This window comes from Micromesistius poutassou (assembly GCF_964030765.1).
Source record: "Micromesistius poutassou genome assembly, chromosome: 5".
Lineage (NCBI taxonomy): Eukaryota > Metazoa > Chordata > Actinopteri > Gadiformes > Gadidae > Micromesistius > Micromesistius poutassou.
The window spans coordinates 18,751,477-18,770,405 of record NC_140275.1 but is presented as its reverse complement, the minus strand read 5'-3'; the positions used below and the strand labels follow the sequence as shown (position 1 = coordinate 18,770,405).

At 43.8% G+C, this 18,929-nt stretch overlaps 1 protein-coding gene across 1 annotated transcript; it reads left to right on the top strand.

Annotated features, from left to right (window-relative positions):
* Positions 1-10,244: 10,244 nt before the first annotated feature.
* LOC311342851 (eosinophil peroxidase-like) lies at positions 10,245-18,701 on the top strand (the record flags this gene model as incomplete). The annotated part of the gene is made up of 13 exons (XM_084467685.1): positions 10,245-10,308; positions 13,768-13,849; positions 13,955-14,139; positions 14,220-14,352; positions 14,546-14,675; positions 14,806-15,012; positions 15,114-15,477; positions 16,199-16,359; positions 16,446-16,704; positions 16,956-17,126; positions 17,234-17,471; positions 17,610-17,806; positions 18,262-18,701. 13 exons carry the CDS (start codon positions 10,245-10,247, stop codon positions 18,699-18,701), a joined length of 2,631 nt encoding a protein of 876 aa, XP_084323811.1.
* Between the last annotated feature and the right edge of the window lie 228 nt (positions 18,702-18,929).

Below are 18,929 nucleotides of genomic sequence, written 5' to 3'. Positions count from 1 at the left end.
TACTACTTAATTTCGGTTTCCAAACGGTTTAAGTGTTTTTTTATTCATTTAATGGTATTCTTTTGTGAATACCAGCCATGTAGTCGTGTTTTGCAGGTCACAGGGCTGCCAACTTTTGGGTTTTGGCCGGAGTGTGATTCTGTAGAATCTTGTAATGCATACCTTATAGCAGGGTCCGCGGGTGTAGACCTAATTGTTGACGGGGACATCCTGTTAAAACGAAACTAAGTTGTATGCAAATGTAACTCAAACGTTAAATGCATCAGCTAAGTTTCGAATTTCCTGTATTTATAAAGCACCTTAAAAAACAACGCATGTTTGCACCAAAGAGCTGTTCAGATTATTACTCAGTCAAGGCTTAGCCCACACAGACAATATGAACGGTAAAAAGAGTGCATACACAAGAACGCTCCAAACAATGAAACAGGTCCAGTCCTTTTCCTCCCCCTCCTCTTCCTGGTGTTGGCTGTGATGCCCGGGAACTTAAACACAATAGTCCTCTTCTTTTTCAGTTTTGAATACTTTATTGATCCCGAAGGAAATTGAGGACTCTGCATTTAACCATCACTAATAGGAGGAGCATTGAACCATCACTAGTACTAGGAGCATTGAACCATCACTAGTAGGAGGAGCATTTAACCATCACTAGTACTAGGAGCATTGAACCATCACTAGTAGGAGGAGCATTTAACCATCACTAGCAGCACTAAGAGTGTTTAACCATCACTAGCAGCACTAGGAGCATTTAACCATCACTAGTACTAGGAGCATTGAACCATCACTAGTAGGAGGAGCATTTAACCATCACTAGCAGCACTAAGAGTGTTTAACCATCACTAGGAGCACTAGGAGCATTTAACCATCACTAGTACTAGGAGCATTAAACCATCACTAGCAGCACTAAGAGCATTATACCATCACTAGCAGCACTGGGAGCAGTGGGCAGCCACAGTGCAGCCACATGACCGACTCCAGGGCTACTGCCTAGTGTGCCTACGTCAAGGGCAGTGGCAGGAGTCATTTTTGGTGTGGGAGGAAACCCTTGTGAATATGGGGAGAACACGCAAAATCCACACAAAACGGTCCCCCCCCACGGGGGTTTGAGCCGGGGACCTGGTGCTAACCACCACTGTGATTATCTATCTAACAGGGTCCAGATGAATGAGGTTAGGGACGCTACGCTCTGGAGCTACCTATAGAGGTCATAGAGGGTCAGAGGTTATAAATCACTCCAGAGTTTCTAACTAAATGTGGAATGAGGAAGGGACTCGGTGGACTCCAGTTTGTCTTCATGTCTCGGTTGAGGTGTTGGAATGCCTTTTGTTGTTCTTACTGGCAAGAAGACGCCCCTGTACCTCTGTGCTTCCTCAGAGCGTAACACAGAGGTGAGTCCTATTTCCTTTTATCGTGATACTGTAAAGTTCTGCCATAACCTTCTCTGTTGAATAAATAAACAAACCTCTAAACTATTTTTGTAAAACGCCTCATCCACAACATATTCTATATATGTTGTAGATAGGCCCGCCCACTTTGACCAGTAGCCAGGGTTTACAGTGCATTGCCACTTGCTCACAGTATGGTAGATCCTGTTAATACCTAGTTCATTTACTCCCATGTATTTAGGGCTTATTCATTAAGCAGGGTTTTTCTGCCGTTTATAAATGTCATGCTCAAACCCGCGCTTGAGCACGGCCCAGATTAGCATTTCAATGACTTTGGGCAGTACGCTAGCAGGCAGGGACATAGCACCAAATTCTGGGCCCTATGCCCGATGGGCCCTAAGTCCCGATGCCCTAGCTGCCTGCTAGTTTCACTAGTTTCACCTGCTAGTTTCACTAGCAGGCAGCTAGGATGATATAGCCATTTGGTAATGCAATGACATCTGCGGCTAACTAGCCTATATGCCATAGGTTATTATTTATCATGTGGCCTAATAACGGCTTAGTATTAATTTTATATTAGGTTGCTTTAAATCAGTAGCCTGCTGTTGCAATATTAGCCTACCGTACACTTTATTTATCCTTTACCTTAATAACCAAGGCCTCATCATTTGAAAGTGTAGCCTAGCCTATTATCTGCTCTTGCTTTGGGTTGTCTCTGTTCGTTTTAGCAATGATAACGGAGGTAGTTAAGAATCATCTTGTGTGTTTAAATGTTTGTGCTCACCTTTCTTAGTAAATTAAAGTTAGTCAGAACCTGACTTCCTCAATTTTGTCTTCTTATCTCTTAGAGTCTTATCTCTCCCTGTCTTTCTTCACCATTCTCTTTTGAGAGCCAGACTTCAATTAATTTAACTGTGGCTGTGACATATTGCCACATGATATTTAGTTATGTTATTAAACTATTTCAACAATCAAAAAAGACTTTAAAAAAAAAAGACTTTTTTTTTTTTTCTCTTCCATCACTAGTACTAGGAGCATCACTAGTCCTAGGAGCATTTAACCATCACTAGCAGCACTAAGAGTGTTTAACCATCACTAGGTGCACTAGGAGCATTTAACTATCACTAGTACTAGGAGAATTTAACCATCACTAGCAGCACTAAGAGCATTTAACCATCACTAGCAGCACTAAGAGCATTTAACCATCACTAGCAGCACTAGGAGCATTTAACCATCACTAGCAGCACTGGGAGCAGTGGGCAGCCACATGACAGACTCCAGGGCTACTGCCTAGTGTGCCTACGTCAAGGGCAGTGGCAGGAGTCATTTTTGGTGTGGGAGGAAACCCTTGTGAATATGGGGAGAACACGCAAAATCCACGCAAAACGGTCCCCCCCACGGGGGTTAGAGCCGGGGACCTGGTGCTAACCACCACTGTGATTATCTATCTAACAGGGTCCAGATGAATGAGGTTAGGGACGCTACGCTCTGGAGCTACCTATGGAGGTCATAGAGGGTCAGAGGTTATAAATCACTCCAGAGTTTCTAACTAAATGTGGAATGAGGAAGGGACTCGGTGGACTCCAGTTTGTCTTCATGTCTCGGTTGAGGTGTTGGAATGCCTTTTGTTGTTCTTACTGGCACGAAGACACCCCTTAACCTTCTGTGCTTCCTCAGAGCGTAACACAGAGGTGAGTCCTATTTCCTTTTATCGTGATACTGTAAAGTTCTGCCATAACCTTCTCTGTTGAATAAATAAACAAACCTCTAAACTATTTTTGTAAAACAAAACATTTCACCTGGGGCAAAATTAAGGTATTTCCCTTTTAAACTGCTTTATTACTAACTATTTCCCCAAGGTAGTCAGCGGCCTCATCCACAACATATTCTATATATGTTGTAGATAGATAACTACTTAATTGATCCCCAGGGGAAATTCAAAGTTGGTGTGTTTTACAACAACACCAACAGATAAGACTGCTTAGGCAGCCTAGTAGATACTGAATATGTGCAATGGAAGGTACCTGCTCTCTATGCCCACCCACTTTGACCAGTATCCAGTGTATACAGTGCATTAGGCCAACCCACTTTGACCAGTAGCCAGTGTAGTGTATACAGTGCATTAGGCCCGCCCACTTTGACCAGTAGCCAGGGTTTACAGTGCATTGCCACTTGCTCACAGTATGGTAGATCCTGTTAATACCTAGTTCATTTACTCCCATGTATTTAGGGCTTATTCATTAAGCAGGGTTTTTCTGCCGTTTATAAATGTCATGCTCAAACCCGCGCTTGAGCACGGCCCAGATTAGCATTTCAATGACTTTGGGCAGTACGCTAGCAGGCAGGGACGTAGCACCAAATTCTGGGCCCTATGCCCGATGGGCCCTAAGTCCCGATGCCCTAGCTGCCTGCTAGTTTCACTAGTTTCACCTGCTAGTTTCACTAGCAGGCAGCTAGGATGATATAGCCATTTGGTAATGCAATGACATCTGCGGCTAACTAGCCTATATGCCATAGGTTATTATTTATCATGTAGCCTAATAACGGCTTAGTATTAATTTTATATTAGGTTGCTTTAAATCAGTAGCCTGCTGTTGCAATATTAGCCTACCGTACACTTTATTTATCCTTTACCTTAATAACCAAGGCCTCATCATTTGAAAGTGTAGCCTAGCCTATTATCTGCTCTTGCTTTGGGTTGTCTCTGTTCGTTTTAGCAATGATAACGGAGGTAGTTAAGAATCATCTTGTGTGTTTAAATGTTTATGCTCACCTTTCTTAGTAAATTAAAGTTAGTCAGAACCTGACTTCCTCAATTTTGTCTTCTTATCTCTTATCTCAGGGAGTCTTATCTCTCCCTGTCTTTCTTCACCATTCTCTTTTGAGAGCCAGACTTCAATTTACTTAACTGTGGTTGTGACATATGGCCGCATGACATTTAGTTATGTTATTAAACTATTTGAACAACAATCAAAAAATGCTTAAAAAATAAAAATAAAAATAAATACTTTTTTTTTTTTTCTCTTCCAGATTACTATTTAAGGTTAACAGTCAGGGAGGCAATGATTTGAATAACACAGTTGAATTTACTCAACACCTTTTGTTTTCGGTCCCACTCTGAACATTCATTTGTGCAGTTATTAGTTAGTTAGTAGTTTGTTATGCTGGGCAGTGTCTCTTTATGCTGATGAATCATATAATTGTTAATTGTGGTTAAGTCATGGGTTTAAAGACTTGGATACTGCGTTGATTGGTTGTCCCAACCAACCCACCCCTCTATTGGAAACCATATCCCAAGAGAGGATGCACTATTGTTTCCAAATCGAATCAATGTTATAGCTTTTTATTCAGACTAAAATTTAAAAGTCAAATCAACAATACCAATAAATGAATATACTTTACACAAAATACAATTAACCAAACTGTGCTTAAAGGTGTTCCATGTCTCTTTTTCATCTCTCATCAGGGAGATGAAACATATCTTTCTGTGTTAAGACTGCTTTGTAGAACTAGACTGGTAAGATTATGTTGCCATCTGGATCTTGTTTTAAATGGATTCTATTTCTGCACAGATGATGTCACGTGTAAATGTCACTCCCAGTACAGTCACATATCATATTCACATTTACCTCTGCGGCACTTGTGTTTATAGCATTAATACTCTTTTTGTATTAAAATTCACTAAATAAATCATATTATTGTTGTATTATCTTGAGAAATAATCTCGACAGATCTTTGTTCTGATGCCAATTCCAGTAAGGGTTGGAGAGGGTTTTCCTGGCAGTCCGGTTGACCAGGTTTCCATTGGCACTCACACGTTTGGACATTACTGGAATGCAGGTAAACCCCATTGAACAACTGGTTCCAGGTATGTGTGTGTGTGTGTGTGTGTTGTGGCAACCCGGCTCGGCTCGGCCTTCCTGAACCAGCCTTCCTTCAAACAGCACGCGATTCGCTGGGTTGTTAAGCCACAAAGGCACTTTTAATCAAACATAAAGGATCGTTCTTAAAATAACAAAAAGATAATCAGGTGCCACAGCCACAACGGCTGGACTCTCCGTGCACCCAAGCCAAGAGAGCCCTGAATGCACCTTGGAGCAGGCTTTTTAAGGTCTGCTCTCCTTTGGGCCTCAGGTGCTCTGCATCACATTGATTGTCATGGGCCGGGTTGCCACAGCGTGTGTGATGATAATCTATGCTAGATATATAGTGTATATATATTTTTTTTCTACTTGAACGTCATGATTGTTATTATTTGTTAGCAGTCTAAGTAAATGTGGAGAACTCGATTATGCAAACTATATTAAGAACAAATAATGAACTGCGAACAACGAGAGGAAAAACGAGAGGAAGGTAAAAGTACTGCTTCATCATAATCGGGACGTTGCAGACGACAGCAGCCATGGGGGTCCTGAGACCCTCTACTACAGGAGGAGGCCCATATGAAGCCTGCTCCAGGGAGGTGAAGCCTGCTCCAGGGTGATAAAGACTGATCCAGGGAGGTGAAGACTGATCCAGGGAGGTGAACCGTCTTGAAGCCTGGTTCAGGGAGGTGGACTGTCTTGAAGCCTGGTTGAGGGAGGTGGACCGTCTTGAAGCCTGGTTGAGGGAGGTGGACCGTCTTGAAGGCTGGTTAAGGGAGGTGGACCATCTTGAAGCCTGGTTCACTCGCAATTTCTTCGATCTCTACAGCAACGAGGCAGGAGAAAGTGTGGATTTTTGCAAACATCCTTCTGCCCTGTTTGCTGCTTGTTCTCCAGGCCTTCAGGGATGAGTTGATCCTCTCTTCAACCATGACCAAGGCTCCCAACAGGTCCCTTCCACCCAGACAACCTGTCACCTCCACAGCCCCGTCCTACTTTTGCTTCCTCTCTGAAGCAAGATGATTGTCTGGGGGAAATCCAGTGATTTTGACATGAATACATTTCTTTTCTACTTTTGCTACTTTTGCATCTTACATTTCCCTTCCTTCACTCTCACACACAGGTTTTCTAAATTATGTTAAGTGTAAATATAACCCCTTGTGTCTCAATGTTCCACTGGAATGTTTTAAAAGGTTAAACCGATAGGGAAACTAACTTCCTAGAATGATGCTTTTGTGCCAGCAGTGATTAATGACTTAACAACCCTACCTATATCAAGTTACAAAAGACAGCTGTAGAACAAGAACTGTAGACTGCTGTAGAACATGTTTTACATCAGGTAAGCAATTAACTAGATGCCGGTAAATAAAGTAAATAGAATGTTTCCTGGTTACTACAAGTGATGACACACACACACACACAATTCTTAACCATGCTGGCCAATGCAGAGCTACAGCATCACATCATAATGGTGGTTAGGCCTACCAAGTTTAGTACAATGCAGAGCATCACATTCTTAACAGTGGTTAGGCCATCATCATCATCATCATATTTTCCGGCGCAGTATTGGCCTTGGGGCGCTTCTGCGTGAACCTGTGCTCCATGTCCAGCAGCCTCTCTATCTGAGTCCAAATCTTTCTTGGCGTCCTTAGGTAAAATATAACCCGTTTCTGTAGTTTGCTATATATACTTATATATTGTGGCCTCGTCACAATCAACATGATGCAGAGCACCTGAGGAGCCGGGAGGAAGCCTGCTTAAAAGGCAGGCTTCCACACCCATTCGGGGCTCTCTCGTGGCTGGGGTGGACGGAGAGTCCAGCCGTTGCTGGTGGGTTCACTCCCCGAGGCGGGTTGCCACAATATATAATGTTTACTACTGCCTTTCATGCATTCTTTTGTTGATTTAGTTAATTGTTATTTGTTTACATTTAAAGGGTGATCTTTAAACTATGTTTAATATGATCAAGACGGAGGAATGTAGAATGTTGGTGTTTTTTAGTGATCTCTCTGTGTCCATAATTCTTAGTGTGGGGACAGGCCAGTGCCTCTCCTACTGATACCAGATGTTATTTCCAACAATCCTCCATTTGTTTATGTCCCAACAAGGACGAACCAACCAGGCCGTCTGGGACATAGCCAGGGCCATATACCTTATCAAGGGAGACACTGGATCTGTTCTTGTTATTCACGCTTTCTTTCCTATAATGCTCACCACAAACCTTTGGTTTGGGGAGAAGAGGGGGTCGCCAGCCAAGGAGCACGTCTGGAGACTGCGCCTCACCACCTACACTAAGACTATTCCACCTAAATCTGTACCTGTGCTGTATTACATCCTTGAATAAACTAAAACTAATTATATTCAACCCTCTGATCCAACTGATCCAACCTATCAAGTGGCCATGATTTTCACTTCAAGAATTCTTACATTCCAGACTGCATACATAACCTACATACTTAAGATGTTGTCGGTAGCATAAGTCACATATTGGGAGGGTGTCTGTTGTATAGTGCAGCTGTTTGTTAGAGATCTTGAAACTCAGTCACCTTTGACTTTTTGGGTCAATATTCTTTCTTCTGTCAGTCCGACTAAGAGCATTCTTCCATTCAAAACCACCCGCACCATCTTTCTCAGAAACCCGTGCCATATGAACTCAACCTTGCTGAGTTTGTACTCTGTGAGTTCCCAGGTTGGAACACTGTAGAGCAGACGAAATCGGACACACGTAGTAAGAAACTTCACTCTAGTAGCCAGCCTTATGCGTTTATCCATTAGGACAAATGTTCATTCCATTTCTGGAATGCTGCACCAATTCTTGTGTGGAGGGAAGATCAGATGTTCTCAAAGTTGAATAAGCATTCAAAACAATTGCTTTGAATGATAATATGAATTAATTGTCATGCTAACCTTTAACATTTAATTTTCCAAACAAGAACCTTAAGCCCCACTCACCACTTCACCAGTCAGTCATCTGCAGCATCTAGACAGACGCCATGTTGGGGCCTCTGGTTCTTATGGACATGTACACCTAAGGGCTCTGCGGCCATGTTAGTGCCTCTGACCTGGTTCATATGGTGCCGTCTCCTGAGCAGGTAGGCCCTTAACCTTAACCATGCTCTTCATGTTTTCTCTGCATGTGGTAGTGATGCAGTCCTTCTCGTGGGTATTTTAGCCCATGGCAGCTTGAGGCCTATCAGTCCTGTGGCTCTCAAATGTTATTTTTTTGGCAAACTGAATTCTTTGCCAACCTTTTCACTGGCAACAAATGAAGGATATTTTATGCAATAAACGGAATGCATAAAATATCACAACACTGAGGCCATAGACATGATGCTGCTCTCCGAAGCCTCAAAGCAGATCATCCTCTTGGAACTCGACGTCTGCATCGAGGAAGCCAAGGAGAGGAAGAGAGCGAAGTACGCCGAGCTGGTGGAGCAGTGCCGCTCCAACGGATGGTGAACGAGGTGTGAGCCCATCGAAGTAGGGAGCAGAGGGTTCGCTGGCCAGTCCCCCCTCAGCATGCTGGGCATCACAGGAGCAAGCAAGCTAAGGGCCACAACAATGGTCGCAGAGGCAGCTGAAGTTGCCTCAAGGTGGCTGTGGATCAGGAGAGGAGAGTCGTGGGTGAGGTAGTGCTACGTGGACACAAGCCGGGACTTGATAAATTCTGGCTGAGTTGCCTGAGCGAGGGTGTCTGTTGCAAGACCCGAAACACCTGATGAACCCAGGATACAACACTGAAGATCTGTCCAGGTGCATCGCAAGATGTTTTCTATGAAAAGAAAAGTGGAAAAACCTATTCTGTTAGATAGTGGATATTTTCCATCTTTTATTCTTTTGCTTGTGCTTCACGCTATGCTGAATTCACACACCCGACCCAGTTACATGAAAAAGGAAGAATGTTGCTCTCCTACATTACTTCAGGCAGAAGGAAAAACAAAATGTTTATCGTAAATAATTCCATAGATGTTTATTGTGTGTCTGGTGTCTTTGCTTGCTTTCTGGATCCACTTGTTTTTATTTATATAAATGTATAACAGACGTTTAAATGTATTTTTATCTAAATAATTATCTTAATTTCATTAACACTTCACCATGCTCATCAACAAGGTCATTTTCAAAGTGGGTATAGTAGACTATTACTAATACTACTACGAGTATGACTTTAAATGTTGTCCTTTTTGTTGTCCAAATGATCCATTTACCTAGCGTGTTGCGTGGGTTGAACTTGAAGGGTGTGGATCACCGCCATCCGTGTCATATCACGTCCTGCATACCAGTTATTATGGACTTAATGATGAGTTTCAATTCCAAGTCGCTAGTTGATTTGATTTGCTTCATATCCAAAGTAAAGAAAGGAACAAAGGCACATATAGAAAAGTACAATAAAGGCTCAAATGAAGTAACGCTATATGGATATCTGTGCTACAAGCCATTTGTATTGTACTTCACACTGTACTAAGTTCTTCAAATGTCCTCGTTGTTACTTGGTGAGTGGGAAACAGAGGTCATTACACACCGATGAAATGTGGCAGATTGTACGTGAAGACAAAACACTTTTCAACAAGCTTTTATGTATAAGGAGGAAGTTATTTGTGGGTATTTCTCCTAAATGTTTCCTTATTTATCTTTTTCCTCCTTATTTCTCCTTCATTTCTTCTTAACTTCTTACAAAATCTATTAGGTTTGACTTTAACCAGAGCCAATAAAGTTGTGTTAATTAGTATTTCTTTTTAAGTTATTTTCAGAAATAATTGTTGTGACACAGGCATCAGCTAACACCATGTCCAAGTAGGCCTCCCCCAGAAGGGTGTGTCTCTAAGCTATAAAAACAACCTACCTATGCTTTGGGTAGAGTCTTGGGGACGGACTGTTACTGCAGGTTGGTATTTCCTAACACATATCCTTCATTTTAAATGACATTATATTCGGTTACACTGTATATTTGGTAGGCTTCTACATGTAGGCTAAACATAACCACTGTAAACCTTTTTCAGATATGTATGAGTTTCTCTGTCTACTGATTGTGGCTCTGGTGGGGTTGCAGTGCAACGCTAGTAATGGTAAGTGCTCCATTTTTTTTTTTTTTAAGTGATAATCGATGCAGCAACAGTTCTAGACCTTATGACCTGGAGGCTTGGGCCAGATGCTCTGTTAGAGGGGTCAGTGACCCAGGCGTAGCCATCATTTCAGAAGTGAGGGGGACAAATTGTTGTCTATTGAGTAATTTATCATCCTCTCGCATTCAGTTGCACCTCTCCTTAGTGGCTAAAGAACCACATAACCACAAACAGCACAGCACCAGGGAACCGACTTTAGTTCTTTAAAATGATATACTATCAAAATCTAAAGTCAAAATCTAAAATCTAAAGCTGCCAAACTGTGGTTGAGTTGACACAGAACGACCCTCGAGCATCTACAGGGTAAGTAGCCAGATAATTAAGTGCCAAATGACAACACTGAACACGAAAAGTTCTATAAAACACCATTCCTGTTTCAAATTATCAGCACCAAAATGGAATGGAAGTGACAAGGTAACAGGGTAATAAGCCACATAATTTAATTTAATGGAAAGAAGGCAAGGCAAGGCAAGGCAACTTTATTTATATAGCACTTTTCATACACAAGGCAGACTCAAAGTGCTTCACATATAAACATTGTCATACAATAAAATAAAATAATAGATAAGTAAAAAGTAAAATAGATAGAAAGTAAAGGCAAAGTTAAAAAAACAACATTTTAGAAAGGCAGAGTTAATAAAAATGCATTTTAGAAAGGCAAAGTTACTAATAAAATTAAAAAAAAAAAATAGAAGCATTGTAGATTTAAGATTTAGCAGAAAGCTAAAGCAAACATAAAAGTCTTATGTTTCAACTTACAATAGTTTATCCCACTTACAGCAGTTACGAAGAAGTGACAAGTGAAAGCGACAACAATAAACATATCGACATGAAGATGTCGCTATTTTACATTTGCTGTCGTCAACTATGACAGCACAGATTAATCAAGACTAAGACAAATTGTATGACCTATACCTGCTGCCTTTAAAACACAAATAATGCAGTAGTCAAATAATATCTGAAAAAAAAAAAAAGTCTCTTTGAAATTAAATATAAACAACATCTTTAAACATCCATGTCAGTATTTCCCTTTTGAACTAAAATAATAACTTAAATAACTGATGTTAATATTTGTGGCCCTTCTTTGGGCCTTGGGTGACGTCTGGCCACATTTGTTATTCATTTATTTCAACGTTATCAGTTTACATGAAGGCAATACTGGGTGCCCCCAGACATGGTGGTATCACATGTTAGTGGTCTAGTCACTACATCATATATGTAGTACACTGTACACATTACACTGATAACATTACACTTCACCTAAGTGAAGCACCCAAACGTGATTCTGCGCCTCTCATTAGCCGCAATGAATTGCTGAGCAATTTGTCTCCTATTTAGATTGTCCAGTTTATCTTCCTATTGTATGAAGATTAAAAAAATACTACAAATAATAATAAAATTACTCACCTTACACGGTTTGTTTGGAAAAAACAAGATCAAGTTTTTTTTGCCTCTTGGCTGCTGGTTTGCTGAACATGCTTGACAGATCTGAATCAACGTCTGTGTGTGATTGAAATCACAACACGACAGCGGTGTTTGCCACCTAGCTCCGCCTGCTCATGGTGCGTTCAAAGCGGCTCGGAAAAACGCGTTTCCATGTGTTAAAAATGAATTGAATGGTTGTAATGGCTGTAAAAAGTGCGGGGGACAGAGGGCACAGATACGGGAAGTGCGGGGGACATGTCCCCCGCGTACTCCGCGTCCGCTACGCCCATGCTAGTGACGTGCGGGGATAAACCCGTCCCGTTAATGGAAAAGAATACATTATTTTACGAAAATAAAATACATTATTTTCCAGAAATAAAAGAAAAAAAATATTTCCATTAACGGGACACCTTGGAGTAGTTTATCCCACTTACAGCAGTTACCAACAACGCTTTCACATTATTCCCTCTTACACCAAAATTTGTAATTAGCACATATAAAATGTTTATAGCTCACTACTTATAATAGCCTACAACCATGTAGCATGGACAAGGTTTTCACTTTGGTAATACATTCCTAAAATCGACAAAACATCGTCTCATCCTCAGGGACGGATTAAACAAATATTGGCCCCTGTTCACAATATCAAAAAGGCCCCCCCTCCCCCTGACCGCGACACAAACGCGCGTGCACGTGACGTTCACGTGCAGCCAGCGCGTCTCTCTTTGCTGTCGCTGTGCAGGCTGGTGCACAATTTCACACAATGAAAATGTAGTAGGCCTACATTATGTCATATATTATAACTCAGGCCCACACAGAAATGAATTCCAGCATCTGTTTTTATTATTAGGCTGTAATGTCCCAGTCTACAGACTAGGAGGAGAGGCATTAAGCCTAAGGTCGGTGTGCGTAAGTGCAGACAGTACACTGTAGCGCTGGTTACAGAAGCACAAAATAAAAACAATCAAACCGATAAAACAATAAAATGGAGACGATAAACAATAAAAATGCAGACGCATAAAATAAAACGGACGAAACAGTTAAATCCTTAGCCTACAAGCTTTCTTCTGACTTTCTTGGAAGCAAAGTCGTGGATTAGGTCATCAAATTTCAACTCACGGACGAGTTCTGACTCAATTGCCATGAGTGACAGGCTGTTTAAGCGCCTCTGTGTTAACTTGGTCCTTAATTCGTTTTTAATTCTCGCCATCTGAGAAAAGGACCGTTCTCCCTCACAATTGCTGACAGGAAGCGTCAAATGCAGTCGCAGTGCTATGTATACATTTGGGTATGTTGACTGCACTCCAGAACTAATTATTGTTTTTAGCAGTTTTGATGGAGGCATGACAAGACCTTGAGTTTCATTTCGAATGAAAGATCTGAATTGAATCATTTCATCAGCGAATTCTGATGCGTTTAAATCACATGGATAGGTATAAGAAAGCATGTTTGCTTTGGCAATTACATCAGTGTCACGTGCAGCGTGAGGAATGAACAGAGGTATGACGCGCACCATGCGATGATCATTCAAAGTTGTTGTCATGGCAATGCTTGTTTTTAAAATATTAAAACAATGTAACAGTCACACACTACATTTTCTAAATTACACATACTCTTTATATATACATTTATAGTATTTTTTTTTTTATTATTATTATTATTTTTTAAATCCGAGGGCCCCCATTGGCTCAGGGCCCCTGTGCACGTGCACACTTGGCACAAGCCATGATCCGTCCTTGCTCATCCTGACAGCAAGATGTTGTTACGGGGTACTGCCCCCTCCTGGTCCCCTCTCAGAACTGCAATTAACAAAATTATATAATTAAATGACAAACAAAAATAAATATAATCTGAAAAAAAAAGATCAAATCAGTCATGGAGCTCATACACCATATATAATTAACTATAAATTATTGGCCCGGCTTGATGTGAAAGTACTATTCCAAAATAACGAGATGGGCATCCATTTCTCTTCAGGTGACCACAAGGTCTTCATTGAGAACATCGTCAAGGAGGCCATGGCGAAGGTGGATCAGGACTACGAGTACTCCAGACGAGAGTAAGTGTCCCAACTCGATTACCGAAACATGGATCCATCACGCGAGATAAACATGAAGTGGTCAAAGGATTGACTAACAGAAAAGGCCTCTCCTTCTGTTCGTAGGAGCCTTTCACGTGTTCGGAGGAACAGAGTGAGTCCTTCGGACATCCTGAGGCTCATCAAACAGCCGTCTGGTCTGTCCCGCTCCGCCGTCCGCGCCTCAGACTATATGGACTATGCCATCCAGCTGCTGCAGAAGAGGTCTCTGCAGGAGCACCGCGTGCACAAGCGCTCCATCAACGCCACAGGTAGACCCTTGTTTTCATAACCAGTACCTCCATATGGGCCTGGCGCTGCTGGTTGACTGACCTCTGCTTCCATCACTCAGATCTGGTTATGGAAGAAGACCTGAGAACCATCGCTGATATAACAGGCTGCACTTCGAGGCTTCGCTCCCCATCTTGCAAAACCACACCCAACCTAGAGCGGTTTCGCACCACCAACAGCGAATGCAACAACAGGTAATTATTTAATTTCTGACCCCTTCTGAGTTGGTCCTGTGATCTTTAGTGGCCCCACAGGGCTTTAAGTGTGGGCCTTATGAGTGTTTTTAGGATGCTAGAGAACACCACAGTCTGTCTCTTGAGGGCCAGTGTATCCAGTGTGTGTGGGTGAGCAAGGGGCCAACCAGGTGTGTGTGACTTCCTCCTTCAGGATGAACAGCCGCCTGGGAGCCGCCATCATCCCCTTTACCCGCTGGCTGCCCCCACAGTACCAGGATGGCTTCTCCCTGCCCATTGGTTTCGACCCCCAAGTCGAGAAGAACAACCACCTCCTCCCTTTTGTAAATAATAAACCATTTACTTATTCTGACATATTTATCAGAGATAAATATCAGAGATAAGAGTATTTCCATTTTCTACTTGGTTTGTTTGTTTGACCAAGACCCCCAATTATCCCCTTCGTCTGACAAGGTGCGGAAAGTGTCAAACCGAATCCTCAGCGCAGCGAATGACGACTTGGTCAGTGACCCACTGTACACCCACCTGGTGACCATCTTCGGCCAGTGGACCGACCACGACCTCACCTTCACCCCGCACGTCCCCGTCATCCGCTCCTTCAACGACGGGATTGACTGTGCCGAGACGTGCGACATGAAGGAGCCCTGCTTCCCTATCGTGGTGGGTAACTCAAGCCTCACACGCGGCACTAGAGAGGGGGCTCCATCCTAGATCCACATCATTCACGTAGCCCGTCTTGTCTCTTCTCACCTTCACTCAAGTTCCCAGACGACGATCGTCGCCTGCAGAACAACCCGGAGCGCAAGTGCATGACCTTCTTCCGCTCGGCGGCCGCGTGCGGCTCGGGGAACACGGGCTTCCTGTTCGGAGGCCGGGCCGTGCGTCAGCAGATGAACACCCTCACCAGCTTCATCGACTCAGGGCAGGTTTACGGATCCGACGTCAGCCTGGCCACCAAACTGCGAGACCTCAGCAGCGACCTGGGGCTCCTGAGGGTCAATGCCATGTACAACGACAGCGGTCGGGAGCTCCTCCCCTTCACCACCATGACTGAAAACACGTGCACCAACCGCGCCAGAATCACCAAGGAGCCGGACGCTGAAGAGGTCCCCTGCTTCGTGGCTGGTAAGAGAAAGACATCGGAGCAAATAAAAGCGAAAGATCAAATATAATTCAAAACTGCATTAAAAAGCTTAATTGTTCTGCTCCCTTTCCAATGAGGAATCACAGCGATGTTGGACCTTCTCCAAATCAGATCCATGACGTCAAAGTTCAACATCTCTGGGATTCCGCCATGGAGATGGAGGAATCACTGAGATGTTGGACCTTTAATGTCATTGGTCCAAAGGTCAATTATCAAACTTTTACACAATATTTGTACCTGAAAAAGAGTTGATGTTGCAAACGACAATTTTTCCAAACATGCGTATGAAGCCGTAATCTTATGGTATAAATAAATGACAGCTTGACCGTTCCCCTTAAAGAACATGTGGGATGTTCTCTGTCTCTTGTTGGCAAAGTAACATGATAATAATGCACATGATGGAACCGTTTGGATCTGCATGCGTGAGTGAGCATGAGCTGGAGCTGAAGGAGAGCATCAGTAGTCAGTGCTGCTGATCCTAAAAGGGCCCTCTGTATTTTCCTGGAGGCTGCCATTTTGGGCTAGGGATTTAAGGATGGCTCCAACTGAAAGATATATCAATAAGATAATATGATAATGCAGTTTATCAATAGGAAATATTCATTCTACATTTCCAAGTGTGGAAGCGTTGAAGAAGAATGTGATTGTGATTATCATGACCCCTGAGGCCCTGACCTTTTGGTTTTCTGTCTTGTCTCCAAGGTGACGCCCGCTCCAATGAGAATATTGCGCTGACCTCCGTGCACACATTGCTGCTCCGGGAACATAACCGGTTGGCCCGCGCTCTCGCTAAGCTCAACCCCCACTGGAGCGGTGAGAGGCTGTACCAAGAGGCCCGCAAAATCATGGGGGGGTACTTCCAGGTGGGACTGACGTCCACAGAGATCTGTTTTTTAATCTGTTCCCACTGATCATACTCACAGTTTGGCCCTTTCCACTCCACCATTAGGTCATTACCTTCCGGGATTACTTGCGGCACATTGTCGGACCAAGCACCATCGCCAAACGGCTGTCCACCTACCCTGGGTACAGTGAGGCCGTGGACCCCAGCATCTCCAACGTGTTCGCCACGGCGGCCTACCGCTTCGCTCACCTTGCCGTCCAGCCCGTCATCTTCCGTCTGGACGAGGACTTCAAGGAACACTCCAAGTTCGGCAACGTGATGCTGCACACCGCCTTCTTCACTCCGTGGAGAATTGTTTTTGAAGGTACACCTTACCTTTTATTCAACCCATTCAGAACCTGACTACAGAGCAGGGGCATACCTGTACCTGTGCCTTCTGACCTTGTTGACCTCCGTGTCCCCAGTTTTATTTTTTATTGAATGTGGACTGTGTGGATTATACTGATGCCCTTATGTAAAGTGTGCCTGAGAAAGAAAAAAAGGCATGAATTGCATTTATTATTCTTATTACCAATATTCTTCTTCTTCTTATTGTGACCATGTTCTGCCTCTCAGGGGGTGTGGACCCGATCCTCCGAGGGCTGGTGGGTCAGAGGGCAAAGCTGAACACTCAGGACCAGATGATGAACAACGACCTGAGAGACCGTCTGTTCGAGTTTACTGAGGAGATGGCTCTAGACCTGGCCTCCCTGAACCTGCAGAGGGGCCGTGACCACGGCCTCCCAGGTAAACCCCCACCCCCCCCACCCCATTTGGTGTGATTCAGGCTGATTTAGACGGATACCAAAAAAAAGGAGAAAATGTTCTATCCCTTTTTTATTCTTGTGTAAAAGGATACAACGACTGGCGCAAGTTCTGCAACCTCTCGCAGCCCAGAAACCAGAGGGAGCTGGCGAAAGTTCTGCAAAACTCTGAGCTGGCCAAGGACCTGATTGAGCTCTACGGCACTCCTGACAACATTGACGTGTTCCTGGGCGGCGTGGCCGAGCCCTTCGTCGCGGGAGGCCGGGTGGGCGAACTGTTTGCCTGTCTCATCAGCGTCCAGTTCCAAAACATCCGCCAGGGAGACAGGTACTTACACTGCAGCCCGCTCTCTCTCTACACTCATACCCCATCCTCTAAGACAATTCGAGGGTATAGATTGTATAGATCCAAACAAAGTAGTTGTGTGGCTGAGAGGCTGAATGAATGATTGAACGTCCATTCCAGACTTTGGTGGGAGAACGACGGGGTCTTCACAGGAGCCCAACGGAAATCCATGCTGAGCGCATCGCTTTCCCGTATAATCTGTGACAACACGGGCATTGTCGAAGTCCCAGAGAGACCCTTTGAATACAAGCCCCGTTCTAGCTACACCAAGTGTGAGAATATCCCAAGCTTTGACCTCAGCCCATGGAAAGAGCACGGTGGGTGGATGCTCCCTAAGGATGGAATGGCTCAAGCACTCACTGCTGTTTCCTTCTAACTCTAATTTATTAATGGTTCCTTCCTACAGAGGGTGAGGGGGATGATTCAAAAACAAGACCCCCATCCACCTCAGGTAAGGCCACTATGTTCCTTATTTCAGAAAGTAAAATAATAACCCCAGTTAAACGATTCAACCACAATGGGCTCCAATCCTGTAACAGCAGCACAGGTCGGGATGGTTCGCTTCCCTTTTGAAATGTATCACTTATTTATACCAATTGAACTTCTAGTAGGTCTGAGTAGCCAGTTATAGAGCAGTATGAGCTAGTTTGGAGCAGCGTGAGCTCGTTTTTGAGTAATATAAGCCAGTTAGGAGCAGATGCATTAGCTATACCTCCATCCTGCTGGGCTGTCAGTCGATAAGAACCATATGGTTTATCTTTTTAACCACCAGGGCCTCGCGGCCCACCCGGGCCCCCAGGCCCCCAAGGTCCGGCCGGCCCTCCCGGGAGTGCACCCGCTGTCGGCTTCTCGGTACGACTGGCCGGGGGTTACCCCAAAGCCAACGTGCCCATCGTCTTCAGCAGTGTACTCTACAACGGGCAGGGCGCATACGATGTCAAGAAGGGCTTCTTCATCTGCGTGGAGCCGGGCGTCTACGAGTTCCAGTTCCACTGCACCATCCACGGCAAATCCGGGAGCATTGATCTGAAGCGTAACAACGAGCTGATCCTCCACTCGTACACCACCAAGCAGAGCGGCTACCTCACCGCCTCGGGGAGCACCCTCCTCCCGCTGAAGAAGGGCGACATCGTCTACCTGGTCGCCAACGCTGGAGGAAACGGCCTGACCAAAGACAGCTACTTCTCCGGCCATCTGCTCTTCGCGGTCTAGCGGAGGACTCTGCTGAGCTGCAATCAACAGCACACTAGAATTGAAGTGTTGAAAAATGTGAAGATTTGGGATAAATGAAGGATATTTATATATTTAAATTAAATCATGAATTTATTTTTCTTTGGTTGATTTCAAATCATGTAAGAAGTGAATGTAATGGCGTAATTAAATTACACATTATACAAACACATATAGTGAAGCAAATCCCTTATGCATGTGACCTATTTT